The sequence below is a fragment of the Mustelus asterias genome, chromosome 19 (assembly GCF_964213995.1).
Source record: "Mustelus asterias chromosome 19, sMusAst1.hap1.1, whole genome shotgun sequence".
Taxonomy (NCBI): domain Eukaryota; kingdom Metazoa; phylum Chordata; class Chondrichthyes; order Carcharhiniformes; family Triakidae; genus Mustelus; species Mustelus asterias.
This window is the reverse complement of record NC_135819.1, coordinates 44,079,240-44,102,398: the sequence shown is the minus strand read 5'-3', so window position 1 is coordinate 44,102,398 and position 23,159 is coordinate 44,079,240. Positions and strand designations below refer to the sequence as shown.

Sequence of the window (23,159 nt, the reverse complement as noted above, 5' to 3'; positions counted from 1 at the left end):
TTTGGTGTTCTAATTTCATTTTTGCAAATGTGATGTTGAAACCCTCTCTGCAGATTCAGATGTCCTTAAATTCTCAGCTGGAAACAAAGTGTCGAGATAATTTTGCAAATGTATTCAGTGCCTGAAAGCTGGGTTTGGGGAAAGGACATGGGTGGCAAAGGCAGTCTTTGCATAAGTGGCTGTACTTCAGGAGTACTATTTCAAAAGACTGGAGAGAGATTAAGGAAATTTGGCCTGTCCACTGCAACTCTCACCAATTTTTACAGATGCACCATAGAAAGCATTCTTTCTGGTTGTACCACAGCTTGGTATGGTTCTTGCAATGTCCAAGACTGCAAAAAACTACTAAGGGTTGAGAACATAACCCAGTCCATCACGCAAAACAGCTTCCCATCCATTTACTCTGTCTACACTGCCTCGGAAAAGCAGCCAGCATTATCAAGGACCCCATGCTGCCCGGACATACTCTCTTCCAACTTCTTTCGTCGGGAAAAAGATACAAAAGTCTGAGATCACATGCCAACTGACTCAAAAACAGCTTCTTCCCTGCTGCCATCAGAGTTTTGAATGCACCTACCTTATATTAAGCTGATCTTTCTCTACACCCTAGCTATGACTGTAACACTACATTCTGCACTCCCTCCTTTCCTTCTCCCTTATGTACTCAATGAACAGTATGCTTTATCTGTATAGCGCACAAGAAGCAATACTTTTCACTGTATCCCAATACATGTGACAATAATAAATCAAATCAAACAAGAAAAGGGGAGAATATAAACAATCGTACCATGATGCAAGAAGCATCCTTTGACAAGACATGTTAATGAATGTATGGCAACTTCAAAAAAAATCCAGGGTATCACCATCAACATGCAGTGCAAATTTTCCATTTGATTCAAGCGTCAGGCCACTCTTTAAAAAAAGGTTCAGTAAAGGTTGGTGAGCAAGTTGATACTGGGAGAGACCGATGCATACCCAAACATGGATACGACATTCCCCTTCAACTCCTATCGAGTTTCATTCAGTTGGGTCACTTGTCAACCAATTCCCTCTACAATTTATGGATTAAATGCCTGAAGTTGTCAAAACAACACAGTTTGTGTCACTGGTTTTGCTACTGCGTATCAAGAAAAGCCGTCACTCACCCGGTGTGAGGCTGGTAGTGGAGCTGCTTGTAGTTGGTATCACTGGTTTAGTGGTCACTTCTGAAGAACAAGAAACACAATCAAATCCACTATATAATAACCTAAAGAATAGAAGTGTTCTACTGGCAGTCTACTTTATTGTTTTTGATGCAAATATGATGTTTTAAAAAACTACCTGGAGATTCAGATGTTTTAAAATATCCAACACTTCCAAACAAAAGGAAGGGATCTACCAGACAGAGCTAATGACATTGCCTCAAAGGTGAATTTGAGAACAGTGCTCAAGAGAGATCATTCAGGCACTATGATTTCTCCTCAGCAACCTCTGATCAATCTACCTTCATTCAAATGGTGAAAAACCCATCCATTTCCCTTGACTGGGAAAACAAGGTCTGAGAATCTACAAATGCTGAAGTAATGGATTTCCAGAGAGTGCTCAAACAACGTGGTTCACTTGTTTTGCTACTATTTATCACAAGAAGCCTTTACTCACCTGGTGTGGAGCTAGTCGTGGACTCTATTGTCGATGATTTCACTGTTGTAGTGATCCCTCCTGGAGTGGAAGAAGAAAAATAATGAAAACCAACTTCACCACAACATAAGAACCATAGTACTCCTGTGTAGTTAGACCATAAAACCACCGCATTGACCTAGCTGCAAATGGGATGGTTACAAAATTTATGACAGATTCAGGTTTTTAGTAAATTTGCAACCATTTCCATCCAAAAGGAAGTGTACAAAAGACTGAATGAATTGCATTGGAGCAAAACAATGTGCTGGTGCAAGCAGACGTATTGGGCCCAATTTTACCATCACGTTGCGCCCATTTTGAGGCCTGCCTCTGCGCCGGTTCCCCCTTTACCAAGTCCCGGGACCGCACCCGAAATGGGCGCCACGGCTATTTAAATGCATTTGCATGCATTTAAATTGACTTAATGGGCTGCACGCCCAACCTTACCGACACTTCCCCCTTTACCACCGTGTTCGCCCATCCGAAATCGGCACAAAACAGGAATGCTCCACAAAAGTCCGACTCGAGCGCTCCAGCTAGTGAGGTGGTAAGTGGCGAGCATCTGACGGCTCTCTGCTTGAGATCGATGGGGATGGGGGGAGGAAAGAGGGGGGTCCGTTGCCACTCTGCCTGAGATCAGTGGAGAGGAAGGGGAGGTCCACTGCCACTCTGCCTGAGATCAGTGGGGGGGGGGGGGGGGGGGGGGAAGAAAGGGGGGGGTCCGTTGCCACACTGCCTGAGATCGGTGGAGGGGACGGGGGGAGAGGGGCCCGCAATCAGTCTGGGTGGCAGGGGGGTTGGGGGATAAGGGGGTCAGTAATGTTGGGGGGAGTGGGGCAATGTCAGTGGGGGCCAGGGGGAGGCAATACCCGGGAGGGATGTGACAGGGGAGCAGCATTCATTTTTTGTCTATGCATGCGCAGTTGAAGGCTCCGATCGATGCTGCAGGTTTCGGATGCGTTAAGCCCTGCCCACAGGCTTCTGCAGCGCGATTTGGACTCGCTGATATTTTTGCAGGCAGTGAGCGTATGGGGGTGCCTGAGAATGGGTCTAAAAGTCGGATCTGAAATACTCCCAGTTTCAAATCCGCCCATTTAGAATTAAAATGGTAAAATAGGGCCCAATGTTGAATATTGGTAAAAGACATGACTTACTGGTTGTGGTCGTTCCCTCAACAGCAGCTGTGGTTGTTCCTTTTGGTGTAGTTGTTGCTTCTGAACAGACAAAGAAGAAATTGAACTCCAATTTGAAATTCTGCAGTGTTGTGAGTTTCAGCAGCAAGTTATTTTTTGATATTAAAGTGCAATGTGGAAAATTAATTTTGCCACAGCAATAACTGGATGAAGAATGTTCCCCCATGATAAATTACTGATAGGAGTGTGGCAAGACAACATTTGCCTAATTGATTACATTTATAGAATCATAGAATCTTACAGTGCAGGAGGAGGCCATTCGGCCCATCGAGCCTGCACCAGTTACAATCCCACCCAGGCCCTATCCCCGCAACCTCATGTATTTACCCCGCTACTCCCTCCAAGATACACATCCGGGAAACACCAAGGGGCAATTTAGCACGGCCAATCAACCTAACCCGCACACCTTTGGAGTGTGGGAGGAAACCGGAGCACCCGGAGGAAACCCCCGCAGACACGGGGAGAATGTGCAGACTCCTCACAGACAGTGACCCGAGGCCGGAATTGAACCCTGGGTCCCTGGCGCTGTGAGGCAGCAGTGCTAACCACTGTGCCACCTTGCTGCCCACAAAAAGAACGACTTCAAGGTACAGAATAATGTTTGTGTTTGTTTCTATACTTCTGAAACAAAGGGAGATATGTTGTACTTGCTATTGCTGTGGTTAAAAAAAACAAATAAAAGTTGTTAAGTCAGCAGTGACCGTGGACCCAATTTTGATTCTTTGAGAAATGAATGGCTTTTGAGTGAGTTGCAACGAGATGCTAAGAAAGGCCGTAGTTTTCAGGAACATGGACACAGCATTCCTCCTCAAGAACAGATTCTGATCTAGCTTCTTTCAAATACTTATCCCTTTTTCACCAGTTATGTTTGGAGGAGCTGAATATCTACAAGGGATAAAGCAATACAATTTCACTCTGTGGGAGCTACTTAAATATGATAACCTGAGTCACAGACTTTGTGATTACACATTGAAATAGCCAGCACTGACCTGGTGTGGAGCCAGTTGTGGATTTGGTTGTTGTTCGTATCACTGTTGTAGTGGTCGCTTCGGAAGAACAAGAAAAACAATCAAAATGGCTTTACAAAGTAGTCCAACTGATGAACATATAATTTCTTTCACATCTCACCTTGACACGCCTTCCGCATTGTGAAAATTAAATTAATTCTATTTGTTTTCCTAATGTCACCTCGGGAAGAAAGGATAGGGAAACACAGAAGTCCGCAGGCATTCTTTCTTTCACAGCAGAAATTTGAGCACAGAGTTAACAAGGGAAATGGTGGCTCCCACACTGCACCTTTTTAAAAAAAATCTCGACTCTAGACAACTGCACAGGTAGCTTTTCTGGAAACACCTTATTCCTGAGAGGTTGTTTAATCCTTGGCAGGCCCTCCAAACTCTTTTTAGCCATCTGCCACAGGGCAGTTTTGCTGCAATTGCCTGGCTTTTTCACCCTGTTCTGGCTTCTTGGGACGCAGTGCTTGTGACCACACCAAGGCACTTCCCCGCGATTTAACTATTTCCCTCATCTCGTTTTGGAATTCCCTCTCTGTCTTTTGATCTTTTACTCTCAGCTCCAGCATCTTTTGTTGGTGAGCCCATTCATTCTCTCTTTACCTCTGTTGAAATTCTCTTTCTCCTTCTCTTTCCCTTCCTTGGAACTATTTCATTAGCCTCCTCCTTTCCAGCTCCTCCAGCCGTGTTCTATATCCCTTGAATACAGGTTTCCAATCCTTGCTCAGCTCCGATTTTTCTACCTGTTCTGGATAGGGACTTGAGTACCCCAGGATCTTGAGTCTCAGGAGGAAACTTTTGGAGTAGCTTCCCGGCTAAAAGTCTTGGCCGGAATTCTCCAGCCATTCACACCCCGCTACCACTGCCAGCGAGAATGGAGAATTTGGCGCTCAGCCAAATCTCCGTTCACTGCAGCGGGACCAGAGAATCCCAGCTGCGAGCAAGGTCCGAGAATCCATACCTCTACCCAACGTAGGGCGGTTAGTGTTTCCGTAGCCACCTTTGTAATACAGTTTAGCAAGTTGCTCTGAAAGAATTTGCTGCGGTATGTTACTTTTCTTAAAACCAGTTCTAGCCACCGATGCTTAATCCATTAGCACCATTGTGGGAGATTAAGACCTGCGAAAGATTGCCTTTGTTCGAAGTTGGCCCCATTGTCCGTGGGGCCATTGTTACTTTGATACTGCTGAAGGCATCATGTGACAAGCTGGAGACATTTTGTAGCTCAGTAAGTGTCCATTTTATAAAGCACAAAAAATTTACTTTGTAAATATAGATCTAATATATATGAATGCATATATGTTTTGCTCTTTCGCATCTCGACCGTGACACATATCTCATCTGTCATACACTCTGGACTAATTTCATTCAAATAATTGCATTTCACCGAGTCACTCTGGAAGTTATGTCCTCAACATAGGGTGGCATGACGGCACAGTGCTGCCTCACAGCGCCAGGGACCCAGGTTCAATTCCAGCCTCAGGCCTCATGTCTGTGTGGAGTTTGCACATTCTCCCCATGTCTGCGTGGTTTCCTCCGGGTGCACTGGTTTCCTCCCACACTCCAAAGATGTGCAGGTTAGGTTGATTGGCCATGCTAAATTGACCCTAGTGTCAGGGGGATTAACAGAGTAAATATGTGGAGTTAAGGAAATAGAGCCTGGTGGGAGTGTGGTCGGTGCAGACTCGATGGGCCAAATGGCCTTCTTCTGCACTGTAGGAATTCTATGAACACCTACAGGTGTGAAGTAATGGGTTTCACTATCTGGGAGCTGTTGAAACAAGGTGACTGTTATAATGGTCCTATAGCTCGAAAAAAGCCATCACTCACCTGGTGTGGAGACTGTAGTTGGTGTAGTTGGTGTAGTTGTAATAGGGGTACCTTCACAAACAGAAGAAAGATGGTTAAAACTACTTGAATATAAGCTAAATTCCTACGCTATTGCTGTAGTTTTACATCACAAGACTAAATAAACCTGCTGCACATGTCATGTTGAAAAGACTATTTGCAGACTCCAGTTCCTTTAAGCTTTCAACCATTCTCACATTATTGAGATATAAATTAACAGGATTATTTCATCATCAATTGCAATCTCCTAGACTGGGATTGTCTGGTGCCAAAATTCAATACATGTTACTTGTACACAGAGACTTGCTTATGTAAGTGGAACATTGCTATCAGTCAGCAATTGTTAAGCTGGCAGTAGTCCCAGTTGTGTAAAAGATCTGGCAGCTATTACATTTTCTCTGCCAACTCTGTTTGGAAGCCTCTGGACATTCTGGCTGTCTTTTTCCCGCCCTTTCAGCTTCTTTTTGATTCAAGTGACTTGTCCTGACTTTCCAAAGGTACCATGTTACGGGATGTCTTGGATGTCTCTATGTCTCTTTCGAGTTTCCATTGTCTTCTTTGAAAAGCTTCCTCATTCATTCTTGGAGTTCAAACTCACCAAATTTGTTAAACTTGACAAGCTATAACTTTGCTAAACATGTCCTTTTAGCAGCTTACCAATTAAAATTCATTTTTAAGATGGCCAAATTGAAAAAAAATAGATGGAGGAAATTATCTACAGGGGAAAATGCTTCAGAACGTCTATGAGGTGTTCTGATACAAATATGGAGATGCAACAGGAGTAATTTCATAAATAAGATAAAGTACTCTTCCCCCGGAATGGTGTTGCACAGTGCCACACCAACCACAATACTGTGACAGAGTGAGTTACTTACAACTTCACCAGCTAACGACAGACATATCGAACTGTACGTGCATACAAAACACCGAACAAAGACAGTTACCAGCAGTTACCTGATGTCAGATATGTGGGAAGCCAACCGTTTTATTTTTCATAATTTTTATAACGTTTTCCACAATGTATTTGTACTAACATTTTCTCATGGGCTAAATCATGCTAAGATTTCAGGTTTTACTTGTGTTGGGGCATGTTACAATGTTACAACATGTTGAGATGTGCTGCATACATTCATAGCTCATGATCAGCTAACCTTGGCAGGGACCACTAACTCATGGATAGTGCATGATCAGAAGTCCGAACCAATTAGTGTTCGCCACCTCTGTAATTGTGTTTAATTAACCAATGAATGTAAATGGGTGTTCTCTGGAGTAACGTATAATAATGACTGTGTAAGAGAGAACAATAGAAGGAAAAGATTGGTAACATCAAGTAACAGTAAGAAGTCTCACAACACCAGGTTAAAGCCCAACTGGTTTATTTGGTAGCACAAGCCACAAGCTTTCAGAGCACTGCTCCTTCATCAGGTGAGTGGGAGTCGTGTTCACAAACAGGGCATATGAAGACACAAACTCAATTTACAAGATAATAGTTGGAACGCGGGTCTTTACAGGTAATCAAGTCTTAAAGGTTCAGACAATGTGAGTGGAGAGAGGGTTAAGCACAGGTTAAAGAGGTATTGTCTCCAGCCAGGACAGTTAGTGAGATTTTGCAAGCCCAGGTAAGTCGTGGGGGTTACAGCAAGTAAGATATAGAAGGAACTCCTAATAAACTCATACACTTGTACCAGACCATGAGGTGTCGGCAAATTCTTGAACCTAACAGATACTATAAAGTTAACCACTTTTCTGGAAGGTTCCTATATGGTTTTCACTGCAAACCTGTTCAGAGATGTTGCATGGAATTTCACATCTGACGGAAAGGGTGAGGTGTGTTAAGATCAGGCCAGAAAATCCAAGGTGTTTTGGGAAGTTAGCGTGGACCCCAAGTTTTACATTTGATTTGGGCATTGGGTGAGCATAAGGTGTTTCACTCCAGGTGTGATTCAAGTGACCCACTAGGAAGCTTCTATCAAACAAAACTTATTTAAGAATACAGTTAGAAAGAATTAGCATAATGTTTACCAATTAGAAACATAGAAACATAGAAAAACTACAGCACAAAACAGGCCCTTCAGCCCCACAAGTTGTGCCGAACATATCCCTACCTTCTAGGCCTACCTATAACCCTCCATCCTATTAAGTCCCATGTACTCATCCAGGAGTCTCTTAAAAGACCCTATTGAGTTTGCCTCCACCACCACTGACGGCAGTCGATTCCACTCGCCCACCATCCTCTGTGTGAAAAACTTCCCCCTAACATTTCCCCTGTATCTACCCCCCAGCACCTTAAACCTGTGTCCTCTCGTAGCAGCCATTTCCACCCTGGGAGAAAGCCTCTGAGAGTCCACCTGATCTATGCCTCTCAACATCTTATATAGCTCTATTAGGTCTCCTCTCATCCTACGTCTCTCCAAGGAGAAAAGACCGAGCTCCCTCAGCCTATCCTCATAAGGCATGCCACTCAATCCAGGCAACATCCTTGTAAATCTCCTCTGCACCCTTTCAATCTTTTCCACATCCTTCCTGTAATGAGGCGACCAGAACTGAGCAAAGTACTCCAAGTGGGCTCTGACGAGGGTCTTATGTAGCTGCAAGTCTTACAAGACTTAAGAATGACACAGTATAACTCTTAACAGCTAGTTAGCTTTGTTGTTCCAATGTATAGCAATATTCCACAGACATACAGCCTTCTTCAGTATTGGTCAGCAGAATAACAAGTATGCTCACATGTTGCCAAATTTCCAGCTTTTTAACACTTCTGGACAGAAGTCCAGGCAGCAATTCTCAAAGAAGGATATATCCTCCAAACAGCAAAACCTCAGAGAAGCAAAGCCAGCCTCCGGCAGCTCCCAGTCTCCAACTTCAGGGATAGAAAGGGAAACCTCTCTCTCTGCAGCTTCCAAAGCAGCAACTCTCAGAGAAAGATCCACTCTCCTACAACAGAATTTTCAAGAAAGAAACTTATCTCCTGGCAGATTCCAGTCTCCAACTCCAATCTTTGTAACTCAAAAGCAGCATCTGAACTTGAATATTCTGTGAAAAAGCACAGCCTCCCCATCACAAGACCATACCTGCCAATCATCCCAATGAAACCCCACTCTGCAAGCTCCCAGGGAAAAACAGCAGAACAGCATTAGTTCCGATTATATTCCAACCATTAGAAACACTTAGGCGGCTGCAACAATAATACAAAGGACTGGTAGACAGACCAGCACTGCTAAAATGCCAGAGGCTGCTAGAAACATCCTGCAGAGAAACATGATTAAAACACATTTCTTAAAGGCACAATAGCGTTATACCTCCCCCCTTAAGAAAAACATGAACCATCAATAATCAAAGAAGGTTTCATTTTTTTGCAATTTTCTAGTTCCACATTACTAGTACTCTACAATATATATACGATGGCACAGTGGTTAGCACTGCTGCCTCACAGCGCCAGGGACCCGTGTTCAATTTCAGTCTTGGGTCACTGTCTGTGGAGCAGTCTGTCTTGGGAGAGGCTGTTTGAGGGTAAATCCACATCTGGCATGTGGGGGTCTTTTAAGGAGCAGTTGATAGGACTACAGGACAGGCATGTGCCTGTAAAGAGGAAGGATAGGAAAGGTAGGATTCGAGAGCCGTGGATAACCAGTGAAATTGTGGGTCTAATCAAAAAGAAAAAAGAGGCATACATGAGGTCCAGGCAGCTAAAAACAGATGGAGCACTGGAGGAATACAGAGAAAGTAGAAAAGAACTCAAACAGGGAGTTAGAAGGACAAAAAAGGGTCATGAAATGTCCTTGGCAGACAGGATTAAGGAGAATCCTAAGGCATTTCATACATACGTTAGGAACAAGAGGGCTGTTAGGGAACGAATCGGACCTCTCAGGGACAAAGAAGGGAATTATGCTTAGAACCAAAGGAAGTAAGTGAGATCCTAATGAATACTTTACATCAGTATTCACAAAGGAGAGGGACATGTTGACTGGTATTGTCTCAGAGAGATGTGTTGACCTGTTAGAAAAAATCTCAATTACAAGGGAGGAAGTGTTAGGTTTTTTAGGAAACATTAAGACAGACAAACCCCCAGGGCCAGATGGCATCTATCCTAGACTCCTCAGGGAGGCAAGAGATGAAATTGCTGGGCCTCTAACAGAAATCTTTGTCTCTTCACTGGACACAGGTGAGGTCCCAGAGGATTGGAGGATAGCAAATGTGGTCCCATTATTTAAGAAGGGTAGCAAGGATAACCCGGGTAATTATAGGCCGGTGAGCTTGACGTCCGTGGTAGGAAATTGTTGGAGAAGATTCTTAGAGATAGGATATATACGCATTTAGAACTGAATAATCTCATCAGCGATAGACAGCATGGTTTTGTACGAGGGAGGTCATGCCTCACAAATTTGATTGAGTTTTTTGAGGAGGTGACAAAAATGATTGACGAGGGAAGGGCTGTGGATGTCGTTTATATGGATTTTAGTAAAGCGTTTGACAAGGTCCCTCATGGCAGACTGATGCAAAAGGTTAAATCTCACTGGATAAAAGGTGAGCCAGCTAGATGGGGGAGAACTGGCTTAGCCATAGAAGACAGAGGGTAGCAGTGGAGGGGTCTTTTTCTGGTTGGAGGTCTGTGACTAGTGGAGTTCCACAGGGCTCTGTACTGGGACCTCTGCTGTTTGTGATATATATCAATGATTTGGAGGAAGATGTAGCTGGTGTGATCAGTAAGTTTGCGGACGACACGAAGATTGCTGGAGTTGCGGATAGTGATGAACATTGTCAGAGAATACAGCAGGATATAGATAGGCTGGAATATTGGGCAGAGAAATGGCAGATGGAATTTAATCCAGATAAATGCGAAGTGATGCATTTCGGTAGATCTAATGTAAGGGGGAGCTATACAATAAATGGCAGAACCATCAGGAGTATAGATACACAGAGGGACCTGGGTGTACAAGTCCACAGATCCTTAAAGGTGGCAGCACAGGTGGAGAGAGTGGTGAAGAAGGCATATGGCATGCTTGCCTTTATTGGACGGGGCATAGAATATAAAAGTTGGCATATGATGTTGCAGCTGTATAGAACGTTGGTTAGGCCACATTTGGAATACTGCATCCAGTTCTGGTCACCACACTACCAGAAGGACATGGAGGCTTTGAAGAGAGTACAGAAAAGGTTTACCAGGATGTTGCCTGGTATGGAGGGTCTTAGCTATGAGGAGAGATTGGGTAAACTGGGGATTTTCTCCCTGGAAAGACGGAGGATGAGGGGCGGCCTAATAGGGGTGTATAAAATTATGAAGGGCATTGATAGGGTGAACAGTGGGAAACTTTTTCCCAGGTCGGAGGTGATGAACACAAGGGGTCACAGGTTCAAGGTGAGGGGGGCAAGGTTCAACACAGATGTCAGGGGAACGTATTTTACACAGAGGGTGGTGGGGGCCTGGAATGCACTGCCAAGCAAGGTGATTGAGATGGACACACTGGGATCGTTTAAGACTTATCTAGATAGCCACATGAACAGACGGGGAATAGAGGGATACAAACGAATGGTCTAGTTGGGCACATGAACGGCGCAGGCTTGGAGGGCCGAAGGGCCTGTTCCTGTGCTGTATTGTTCTTTGTTCTTTGAGCTTGCACGTTCTCCCCTTGTCTGCGTGGGTTTCCTCCGGGTGCTCTGGTTTCCTCCCACAGCCCAAAGATGGACAGATTAGGTTGATTGGCCATGAAAAATTGCCCCTAGTGTCAGGGGATTAGTAGGGTAAATGTGTGGGGTTATGGGAATAGGGCCTGGGTGGGATTGTGGTCAGTGCAGACTCGATGGCCCAAATGGCCTCCTTCTGCACTGTAGGGATTGTATGTATTTCATGAAATCAAAACATGCAAACGTAACAGTAACATTGTCCATTTCAGTCCTCATCTTCCACCATTGAATATCCCTTCTTCTGTCATCAAATTCATGACAAAGCATTGGTAATCATATTCTCTCTTCTTGCTATATATATAATTTTCAAATTAAGTGGCTGTAACCATAAACTCCACCTAAACCAGCTTGCATCTTCATTCTCAAATTTCTCCAAAAAAGTTAATCGATTGTCATCACCAGTGTACACAATCATCTCAGACAATGCCAGGACTAAACTCAAAAGGCGAGATTCTCCAGCTGCACTCTCCCCAAGACCAGAAAAATCCCGTCCTAGGTCAACAGACTTTTGCATGTCCCCCCTCCCCTCCCAGCCGCTTTGATTCCTATGATGGGCGGTAGGGGAAAGTTCCGCCCAAGGTCTCTTTCTTAATGGTTGAATATTTCTTCTGATGACCATTTAGTTTTTTCCAAAAATACCCAATAGGCCATTCTATATACTCGTTATCTTCTTGTAATAATACAGCACTGACACCCACATCACTCGCATCAATGGCCACCTTGAGTAGTTTTGCGTAATTTGGTGGCCAACATTGGGGCACTGGTTAACACAGCATTCAGGCTGTCAAATGCCTGGTGTCCACTGAAAGTTGCTGCGCTTCTTCAGCAGGTCAGTCAGTGGAGCAACACTGTTAAAATTCCGCACAATTTTCCGGTAAAAAACACTCAGGCCCAGAAATCTCAGTATTTCCCTTCTTGTCGGTGGTATTGGGAACTCCCCACAAACCTTTGTTTTCACATCCCATGGGGCCATCTATCCATGTCCAATTGTATGGCCAAGAAACGTGACTTGGGTTTTCCAAACTCACCCTTAGCCAAGTTTACCACCAAGCCCACCTGCTGAAACTGATCAAACAATTCCACCAGGTGCTTCAAATGTCCTTTCCATGTCTAACTAAAGATCACCAGATCATCTTTGTACATCGCACAATTGGGTAATTCTGAAATGACCTTGTTGGTTAATCTTTGAAATGTGGCCGGGGCATTGTTCGTTCCAAATGGTATGACTTTGAACTGGTACAAACCACTTGGTGTCACGAAAGTTGAAATCCCCTTCACTCTTTCGGATAAAGGTATTTGCTAGAAATCTTTGAGTAAGTCCAGTTTGGAGATAAAAGTCACTTGTCCCACCTTCTCAATGCAGCCCTCCAACTGAGGAATAGGATAGGAGTCTGATTTCGTAACTGCGTTAACTTTCTTGTAGTCCACACACAATCATTGGGTACCATCTGGCATTGGTACCATCACTATGGGTGAGCTCCACTTGCTGCAACTCACTTCAATTATGTCATTTTTAAGCATGCTTTCAATCTCCTTTTGAACCTGTGCCAATTTTAGAGGGTTACGCCTATAAGGATGTTGCTGAATTGGAACAGCATTTCCTGCACCTACATCATGCATAACTATTTTATTACCAGGCTTACTCCCACACATCTCTCCATGTGATTTTAATAACTCTTTCAGGTCATTTTGATTCTCCTCCAAAAGTAACTCAACAATTTATTCCAATTTCTGATAACTTTCTCATTATCCAACTTAATTTGAGGAATGTCAAATTCAGAGTCATCTGGATTCAGTTCTTCCCTCTGAGTTGTAATCATTAACACATCCCCTTTCTGCTTTCCTTCCTAATCAAAATACCGTTTGATCATATTCACATGACATTCTCTGTGAGTTTTCCTTCTATCTGGCAGTCTTATCAAATAATGCACCTTACTCAATTTCCTTGCAACCTTGGTTTTTAATGGTTCACCTACCGCTGGTAGTAATACCTTATTCCCACTCGCAAAAGCGTGAAGTTTTGATTTCTTATCCGTTCCCTGTTTCATCACACGCTGTATCACATTTAAATGTTGTCTAGCCAACTCACCTGCTCTATTCAAACTTTCCCTAAAATTTGACAAGTAGTCCAATAATGCAATCTCAGAATGCTGACTCACCAATTTCTCTTTAATCTATTTAAGTGGTCCTTTTACCTCATGACCAAAAATCCATTTAAATGGAGTTTAGTTGATTCATTAGGCGCATCCCTAATCACAAAAAGTACAAATGGAATTCCTTTATCCCAATCCTCTGGATAATCTTGACACTAAGCCCTCAGCATTGTCTTTAAAGTTTGATGCCACCGTTCTAACGCTCCCTGTGATTCTGGATGATATGCATCCAGTTTTATTTAAATTGTTTTATTCCTAAACTATCCATAACCTCCTTGAGTAACTCTGATGTAAAATTTGATCCTTGATCTGATTGTATTTCTGTGGGTAGTCCACATCTAGTAAAAAATGTAAGTAACTGTTTTATAATCCTTTTAGCTCTAATATTAAGTAATGGAATAGCCTCTGGAAACCTAGGAAACACATTCATTATGGTCAATAGATATTGATTCCCACTTTTCATTTTCATTTTTCCTATACAAGCAATTAAGATCCATGTAAAAGATTCCTCCAATGCTGGAATGGGGATTAAGAGTGCTGGTTTTATCACCGCTTGAGGTTTCCCTATTACCTGACATGTGTGACATATCCGGCAAAATTCAACCACATCTTCATGCAGTCCAGGCCAATAAAAAATGTTTTTGTATTTTAGATTGAGTTTTCCTTACTCCCAAATTACCTCATGTGCTACCTGTAACACCTTCTTTTTATAACCCACTGGTAATACCACTTGACGAATGTCCGCCCATTTTTCATCCGCCTGAATATGTAAAGGCCTCCATTTTCTCATTAAGCCTTTGTGGAAGACAGTATGACGATAGGGCCAGGGAGAAGTAGGAGAATGCTCTGAACAGGTATCCCATTTCAGCCTGGTTGTTAGTAACAATCTGTGAGCTAACAGTCAGGTAAACAACCAAATCCTCCAGACAGCATCTAAGCTGGTATAACATCAAGGAACAGACACAGTTGTACAGAGCAAAGATGACCACTACCAGAGATAAAACCCCAGTACCAGCCTAATCTTTAAATGCAAGTCATCAACCAGCTTAAAAAAAGGAGAATGTACAATCAGGTTGTCCAGAACTTAAAGAGGCCCAGCTAGAACTGAGGAGATAAGCAAGACCAAGGCTAAAGGAATGAATGGGAATGCTGTTTTATATATGTTTTCTTTCTCCATGTAATAAAATGAGAATAAATCTTATTTTGTGGAACAAATAATGATGAACTTCTAAAATTATTGGACACGTGCGTATCAAAGCCTAGTACAAAAATGTAAAAGAACGGATCACTTAACAGATGTGGAACTAATGATTGTATCATCTGATATTCATGGATAATGAGAAAAACAATCAAGAGTGCCAAAGACAGTACTTGCAGATTTTTGGCCATATGCCAATACTAATAGCTCCCTCCATGTTGACCTTGGAGCTGCATAAGCTCCATCACCATCACACACCCTTCAAATGCCATTAAGCCTTGTCCATGAATCATTGTTTTTGTTCATGAATCATTCTGTTACATGTCTGCTATGTCAAGATCTAAGGTTTGATTTTAAAATTAAGTTGGTATGTTTTGCTAACAGTTGTATTGACATGAGGTAACAAATCATTCTTAAAGATATTGGCATTGAGCAAACCACTCATCTACTATATCACACATTTGAATTGTTTTCGCAAATAAATTACTTACATGTAACATTTCCACCCTGGCAGGAACTGTAAAAGAAAGGAGGAAAAGATTTCACATCATTGTCTCATTTGTAGAATGGCTTCAAAAGCATGTCCTGAGAAACCAATCAGAAGATAAGAACATTTTTGCTCTAACTCTTATTAATAAAAACAATATTAATTTATTTTAATTCAATTTACTTCTTTAATCGAATTGAAGCCAATTGGAATATTTATAGATGTTGCTCTGTAATGTTTACAATGGAGTCAAGCAAAAGTTTTACTGACTCGCCTGTTATTCTTGCCTGTGTTAGCTCACGAAACATGTAGCGGGATTCCCCGGCCACGCTCGCCTGAAAACTGGAGATTCCCTCTCGACTTCAACGGACCTTTACATGGTCCGCCCTCCGTCCGCTAGATTTCCAGTGGTGGGCGGGATGGGAGAATTCTGGCCACGATGTGCACTGCACCTGCCCTGACCTGAACCACTTGGAATTTAGGATTTACATTATTAGCATGGTTATTCCATGCTCCTGCTATGATTCCATATCCAGAATCTGGGACAGAAAGATTGCTGCTGCTTTAGTAATCAGGAGACCTATGGCAGCAGCACTGATCATTATCTCACGGCCCCCTGGCTTCTGTTAAAGGCAGGAGATGGAAGACCACCCACCTGAGAATTTAGCACCTCCCTGTGGGGAAAGAGGAACTTAGGTAGAATTTTCCATTCTCTGCAGAGTGCTGGCTGATGAACCATATGCGTCCCGTTTTTGAAAAGCATTTGTAAACCTCGTCGATATGGAATTCCACATGCGGTGGGACGAAATGGTGGGGAAGCCTGCTAATTTTTAAAAATTTAATGGAATGAGGTTCCTGACCTTCCTGAGCTTGATTGCCGGAATTCTACCGCTCTGCCCCACCACGGGAATCGGAGGGGGCGAGGGGCGGACAATGGGAAGGTCCATTGACCTCGGGCAGGATTTTCCGGTCTCGGGTCATACAAGGCCATAAAATCCCACCCCATACGTCACTGGCAAGGGGGGGACCCGAAAATCATCAAACAAGATCTCACCAGCGAGACTCTCGTTTTCTGAGTCTTGTGAGATTTCGGTCCCGGTTTATCGTTTGTGCTTGCTGCGGTCCTGGGTGCAAAAATTGAGGGGCATGTGTTTTTAGGTCTTTTGTGGTCTTCTCAGGCCCTCCAATGTGATTGGTGGGTAGGTATAAGGGTCTCTTCTGGTGCACCTCCATATGGACATCCTACCAACATTCCAAGAGTGAAGTGAGGCCAGAATGCCATGAGGTCCTTCTCCCCTCGTATACATTCCCATGCAATTCCAGCACTACTGTAGGTGAAGACTTTTCACATCCCCACAGAAGCTCTGGTAATCTCAGGGGCAATAAGAAGTAGATGCAAAACGGATATTGCTTTTCCTTCTCTTTTATTGTTGGGAACTCAACGGTTCCTCGAAAGCATAGGGAGAAATACTGGGTCACATCAACTGATGCACTAAAACCTTGCGGCCACCAGCCCAAGCAACGTTCACCCCTCTCATTTACTAAGGGACAGGCATAGGAAAAGTAGTGTGCCTAACTTGATTACATAACAAGCAGAGATTGGTAAAATAAGAAAATAAATTGTAGATACTTTACCAGTCTTTACAGGGAGTCCTTATTGTTTCACCTGGTTGCAATATCTTTCCATTATAGTAACATGTGCAATCAGTTAACTTAACGCACTTCATTATATTTTCATCCAAATAAGGTGCACCCTCAGGACACTTTGCATAACAGCCTATATCGAATAACAAGAAAACAACATGTGATGCTAAGAATTTCAGCAGCAAATATTAAACCCATTTATGCTAATTATTGAGTTTGTTTACACCCATGTTCATGGTAAGTCATAGAATTATTAAATTTGTTCCCCATTCACGATTCTTCCATAGATATGTAATTATTCGAAGTAAAAATCAGAACTCAAAATTGTCAAACCTGTTGAATGCTGAACAAATTAAAGTTACTTTGTTCATCAAATTTGCTCGAAATACCCTTTTACATTTTTATCAAGTTGTAGAAAATATATGACAAAAGTGACAGCATAATGATTTTAAATCCAAGAAATAGCCATTATGAACTAAATGTACAATATCTAAACACCGAGAACAGGAATATTATCTGATCATATAAAGGGATAATAATGTAGTTTAAACCTTCAAGTATTGCAGAGTATTTCTTCCCAACGTAATGATCCGAACATGTTTTTGTTGTTAACTTTCCACATGGGTGATAATGCCAACTGCATTCATCAGGTTGGTTATAATAGTCACAGTACACAGCTGCAAAACAGAAGTAATTATGTGGTCAACTAAAACAAGTTGCAGAATCTACGAAAGATTCCCAGAAAACACTGTCTGCATTGAATTAAAAGGGATATATGGTACAGACATGACCATTCAGCCAGTTCGGTTTCAAAACAAAAGTCTGGATGCATATTTCTGTTAGAAAAGGTAATTTTATCTTCTCAATTCAAGTTCCTTGTTATCCACCTACATCCTTTCCAAGTATTTCTCTCCCTTTTAAAATATTTAATTGGCTTTATTACCACAGCTTTCTGGATCAGTGCATTCCATATTCTCAAAAACCTTGCGAGGAGAGCTTTCTCTGGATTCAATTAAGCTTTCTAAGTAATATTTTTAATTTTTTCCTTTTCTACTGTATTCCTTGAACAACGAAAAGAGAGATATATTTTCCTCTCTTGTCAATTCTCTTCAATATTTTAAGCAGCGTGGTTTGATTATCGCTCAATCGACCTGGGGTGACACGGTGGCACAGTGGTTAGCACTGCTGCCTCACAGCGCCAGGGACCCGGGTTCAATTCCCGGCTTGGGTCACTGTCTGTGCAGAGTCAGCATGTTTTCCCTGTGTCCGCGTGGGTTTCCTCCGGGTGCTCTGGTTTCCTCTCACAGTCCAAAGATGTGCGGGTTAGGTGGATTGGCTATGCTAAATTGCCCCTTAGTGTCAGGGGGACTAGCTAGGGCAAATGCATGGGGTCATAGGGATAGGGCCTGGGTGGGATTGTGGTTGGTGCAGACTCGATGGGCCCAATAGCCTTCTTCTGCACTATATGATTCTATGAGTCTATTTGTCAGGGCACTATTAGTCTAAATCCCTTGACTGCAGATCAGATGCTGAGATGTTATCACCAGATCCTCTCCAAGGCATTGAAATGACATTTAAAGGATATTGGTCAGGTTCCTGTCCGCTTTAACAAAGGGTCATCTAGACTCGAAACGGCAGCTTTTTTCTCTCCTTACAGATGCTGCCAGACCTGCTGAGATTTTCCAGCGTTTTCCCTTTTGGTTTCAGATCCCAGCATCCACAGTAATTTGCTTTTATCCTGTCCGCTCTGGGTGGGAACCGTACTGGGGCTGACGCAGTGAGCAGGGAGACTCGCAATGAGTTTGACACCCGGTGAGAATCCCATTTTGACCCTCACGCCCGATTCATCAGGCCAGCGGCGATCTTGGCTGCAGCTAACGGCAGCAGTGAACCGTTCCAGTGTCTCCTCTCCTCCAATGCTTAGCTTTTAAACAATTTTCTATCCATATCAGATCGCTACCTCAAGCCCTATATGCCTCTGTTTGAACCAGTCATCTCCTGTCCTGACCAAATGTATACTATCTCTCCTGCTCTTTATGTGTTATTTTTATGTGTTCTTGCAGCACCCCATTTGAGCAAATGTATAAAATGATTTTTACAACGCTCCTCAATTCTTAATAATGCAAATCCTTACGGCACAAGTCAGGGGTTCTCCAGCGAATACAGACGCCAGCTTTGTTACAAGCTTCTGCATACACTGCGACAGCCGTGCAGAAACCCAGATATTTCCCTTCCAAGTCACAGGCACAAGCTTCTTGGATACAGGCCTCATAGAATGGGGTAGGATCAACCTGATAGAGACATTAAGATACAGTGTCAGAAGTCTCAAGATACCCTGAATGAGGATACACTCCAATTGCTAAATAACATATTTGATAATCAACTTACCTTCTTGTGGCATTTTTGAAAGACAGTTTCCTTGATGATGCCACACTTCCTTTGAGCCCATGCTAAACAGTATGGGTTTCTGTCACAGGGAAATGTTTGATTTATTACATTTGAACAGGACAATGTTGACTTCCAGCTGTTTCCAAATTCCAATGTGTTTGTCACCAAAGACTTTCCTTTTGTTGTTAGATCATCTGAAACATCACCATTGAAGTTTCCACACAGACCACATATTTTGTTCTGAAATAAATGTGTGCATATATATTAATATGTTACAATATATATTCACGTAATAAATCACAATTTCTATCACACCAACACTTTTTGAATTATTCAATGGCGGGGCAACTTTAAAGTAGTTCCCAAAATGGATATGAGTTCAGCAGAGCTGCTGCAGCCCCCACCTCACTGGTGCCAGTGTGAGACCTGGATCTCCTGCCAGCCACAAATCAGACAGGTACCTCTCACCAGCTTACGGGTCCCTGAGAAGTGGATGGGGGCAGCAGGAAAATTGGTCAGCTCCGTCACCGAGTTGACCGGCAAGGTAGGCCTGGCAGGGAAGCCGATTTCTGGCTGGGACCCAAAGGGACTGTCAAAACTCTCCTTCACACTCGACATTCTGCCATCAGCTCCTGAGGTCTGATGCCCGATGCCAGAACGGTGAAGGCGAAAGGTTTTCCCCTGATGTTGTTTCACCCAGCGAGCCACAGGGTTGGTATTCTTGACTTGAGAGGGATGGAAGAATATTTGCATGTTTGGAATGGCTTGCAGCTAGATCTGTTCTTCAACAGTACATTTCTAGAAAAACTCAAGTTCCAGCTAGGAAATTCACATTCCCAGAATAATCAATTATATAATTTTCAACTGTTTATCCTTCAAATGTCCAAAAACACTGGCCGGAATTCTCCAACCTTTCCCGCGGCTGAGATTCTCCAGTCCCACTGCTGTGAATGGTGATTTGACTGAGCGCCAAATTGTCCGTTCTTGCTGTCAGTGATGCTGGGGTGAATGAGATTGGAGAATCCCGGCCACTATAACTCCTTTTGTGTCATAAGTTTCAGTGAACTTGATTCACCTTCACCGGTAGGATAGCTTTACCTTAAAACATTTGGGGAGGGGTGGGCGATTCCCCCAGCCCTCTGCACTGCTCTAGTAGCGCAGCGGGCCAGGAGACATTACCGGGGCTGTTTTGCGGGCTTCCCGCTGGGCGTCACGGCCACCGCGCGTCTCCGCGACCTAGATTTCCAGCGTAATCAGCTCTGTGCCAAGCTGATTACAATATGGAAATCTTCATTTCCATTTCATTAGTGGGCTTGGGACTGAAGTCTCTGGGCTCGCTAGCATCTCTCCCCCGCTGGAAGTGGTTCCGTCCAGCGCGGTTTACTCCTGCTTCCCACTAACGGGGAACAGCGGCCTGACACCACTGGAGGGAAGAGAGGCCATTGAGGCCCCTCCCCCCCCCCACCCCCAGGAGGTTGAGGGTAAGGGGGGGCTTCCCCTTGGGCAGTGTCAGCCTGGCAGTGCCAGCCTATCCTCATGGCATTGCCCAAGGGAGGCCAGCAATCTGAGGGGTGCAGGGTTAGAAGGCTAGCGATGGGGGTTGTGGGGCTGGCCAGCGATCTGGAGGCCGGCAATGTGGGACCAGTGCGCATGCACCAATCTCCGCACTGACAAATCAGCGCGTGCGCATTGCGCAGTGCTGCCAGCCTTTCCAGCGGGAATAGGCCCCACCCCCTGATTTTCAGACTGAATCTCGCTAGGGTCATCTGTGATGCACAAAGTATCGGAGATTCATTCTGGAAACCACGTTAAAAAACCATCGGGTTTACTCCCATTTTCCCGCACATTGGGGACTTCGAATAGTTTTGGGAGAATCCCAGCCTTGGTGACGGGAATTACAATTCCAGATCATAGGCCAAAGACAAAAAATTAAACGGATTGTTCTTTTCCTCAGATATGCAGAGTTCAACATTCTGTCAACTTAGGCGGGAAAAGGTATGTGCTGTCTGCTGGATCCACTGCCGGCTTATCTCGCCAGTCCCCATTTGTCAAAAGCTGTTGTAAACCCCGATGATACAGCGGGGAAGCCCACTAATATTATGTAAATGTATGATAATGGTGTTTCTAATCTTTCATGGTGAGAACCCCATGACATGATTGATGGGGGTGGGGGTGGGGAGGTGGCGGCAATGGGAAATCCTGCCAGTGTAAAAGCTGTTTGGGGACTCCCGTTGGATTCTCCATCACCCCTCCCCTCATCCCCCCGCTATCCCCACCTGCCGAAAACAGGAGCGGGAGAATCCAAATCCATAAGTGTTTTCATTGTAATTCCTTGCGGCGTGTGGTACATTATATGGGAATCATATCACCTTTGCATTTGCAAACGAACATGTTCTTAATGTCTGAAATGGTTGCTCTTTCCTGATAAATTTTCTACATGAATAAATTAGTCCAAATGAGGAAATGTTAACATTTTGAACCATGCCCTTACCTTCCATCTTGGATCCAGTGTGATTGAAACTCTTGTGCGTTTGTCCCATATCACAGTGATCCCATTGGAAAATTTAATGATTAGATAGAGTCCGACAGTGTGCAGTGAATAGGGATCATCTGGGCACTTGGATTGACTTTGAGGCATCACAGCTCGAATCACTCTGCCATCAGTTAGCTTGAATTCGGTATCCTGGAGAAATCCCAATGATTCAGGTTGTGTATAAAATCATGTACAATCACAATAGACATGTTAGAAATCAAGGGAATACAATATTGTAATACAACACCAGGTAGAACATTTGAGTGATTGCAGATTGATGGACTGGAAAAGGATACCTCAAATAAAATTCTGATATTTCTCGAGCACGTGACCCCGTTTTCACAGCATGGGACGCTCTCTATTAATATTTGGATTGTGCCAGAACCTTGATTGCATCGATCCTGCAATGAATCATAAAGGGATTTGTGTGATGGTGCGCTAACATTGTTTAATAAATAAGCTAATCTCACAACTTGCACATTTATTTATACCATATCATTATCATGAATATTGCATAATTTAGAATTCCATATGACAGACCAGCAGAAATACAAGCACTTGTTCTCTGGGCGGAATTTTCCAGCCCTTCCCGCTGGTGGGATCTTCCAGCCCCGCCAAAGTTGGCCTCTGCCACGGGTTCCCCAACAGCATCATGAGCAAGGAATGTAAATTGTCATTGGCTTCGCACTGCAGGTGCCGGAGAATTTTTTTTAGCCACACAAAGACATCAGGCATGATCTTACCGCCTGTTCGCGCTTTGCTCCCGCTGCAGCGAGGTTGGAGAATTTGGCAATCAGCCAAATCTCCGTTCACTGAGGTGGGATGGGAAAATCCCGCCAGCGTGAACAGTGGTAAGATTCCAGCCATCATGTTTTGACACAACCCGTTCCCAACCTAACTTACCTCAACCAAAATATATTCACAGTTGCCATCATAGCGGTATCTTTTTCCGTCAAAGCTTACATAGTGGCCATCTCCATAAACTAGGCATTCCTTTGCACACAATTTCTTGGTGCACTCCCAAGTTCCGGACTTGCATGTGCTGTAATATAAAATAACATCAAAAGCATTACTCATTAGTTCTGGTCTCCGAACTACAAAAGGGATATAGAGACACTAGAAAAGATGCAATCAAAAACAAATACATAGATGATGCTGGAACTGAGAGACAATGACTATCAGGAAAGACTGAATAGTCTAAGGCTTCTTTCTCTCAAAAAGGAAAGCTGTGGAAATGGCCCAATAGAGATCTTTAACATTATGAGGGAGTTGATCAACAGATGTTTGCACTTGTGGGGATTCCAAAACTGAGCTCCACAAATATAAGATAGTCATTACTAAATCCAGTCGGGAATACTGGAAAG

The 23,159-nt window shown here is 43.5% G+C and overlaps 1 protein-coding gene across 1 annotated transcript in view; it reads right to left on the bottom strand.

The window, feature by feature from the left end:
* The window catches only part of LOC144507482 (mucin-6-like), a 119,899-nt gene that overhangs the window by 21,053 nt on the left and 75,687 nt on the right, over positions 1-23,159 (bottom strand). Inside the window, exons 24-36 of the mRNA XM_078234607.1 lie at positions 22,699-22,837; positions 22,092-22,196; positions 21,754-21,945; positions 19,263-19,502; positions 19,009-19,165; positions 17,426-17,551; positions 16,866-17,007; positions 15,235-15,260; positions 5,693-5,743; positions 3,839-3,895; positions 2,811-2,870; positions 1,639-1,698; positions 1,146-1,205 (exon numbers count right to left, since the gene is read on the bottom strand). Of these exons, the coding sequence (XP_078090733.1) occupies positions 1,146-1,205; positions 1,639-1,698; positions 2,811-2,870; positions 3,839-3,895; positions 5,693-5,743; positions 15,235-15,260; positions 16,866-17,007; positions 17,426-17,551; positions 19,009-19,165; positions 19,263-19,502; positions 21,754-21,945; positions 22,092-22,196; positions 22,699-22,837 (1,415 nt within the window). The remainder of the gene's footprint in view (positions 1-1,145; positions 1,206-1,638; positions 1,699-2,810; positions 2,871-3,838; positions 3,896-5,692; positions 5,744-15,234; positions 15,261-16,865; positions 17,008-17,425; positions 17,552-19,008; positions 19,166-19,262; positions 19,503-21,753; positions 21,946-22,091; positions 22,197-22,698; positions 22,838-23,159) is intronic.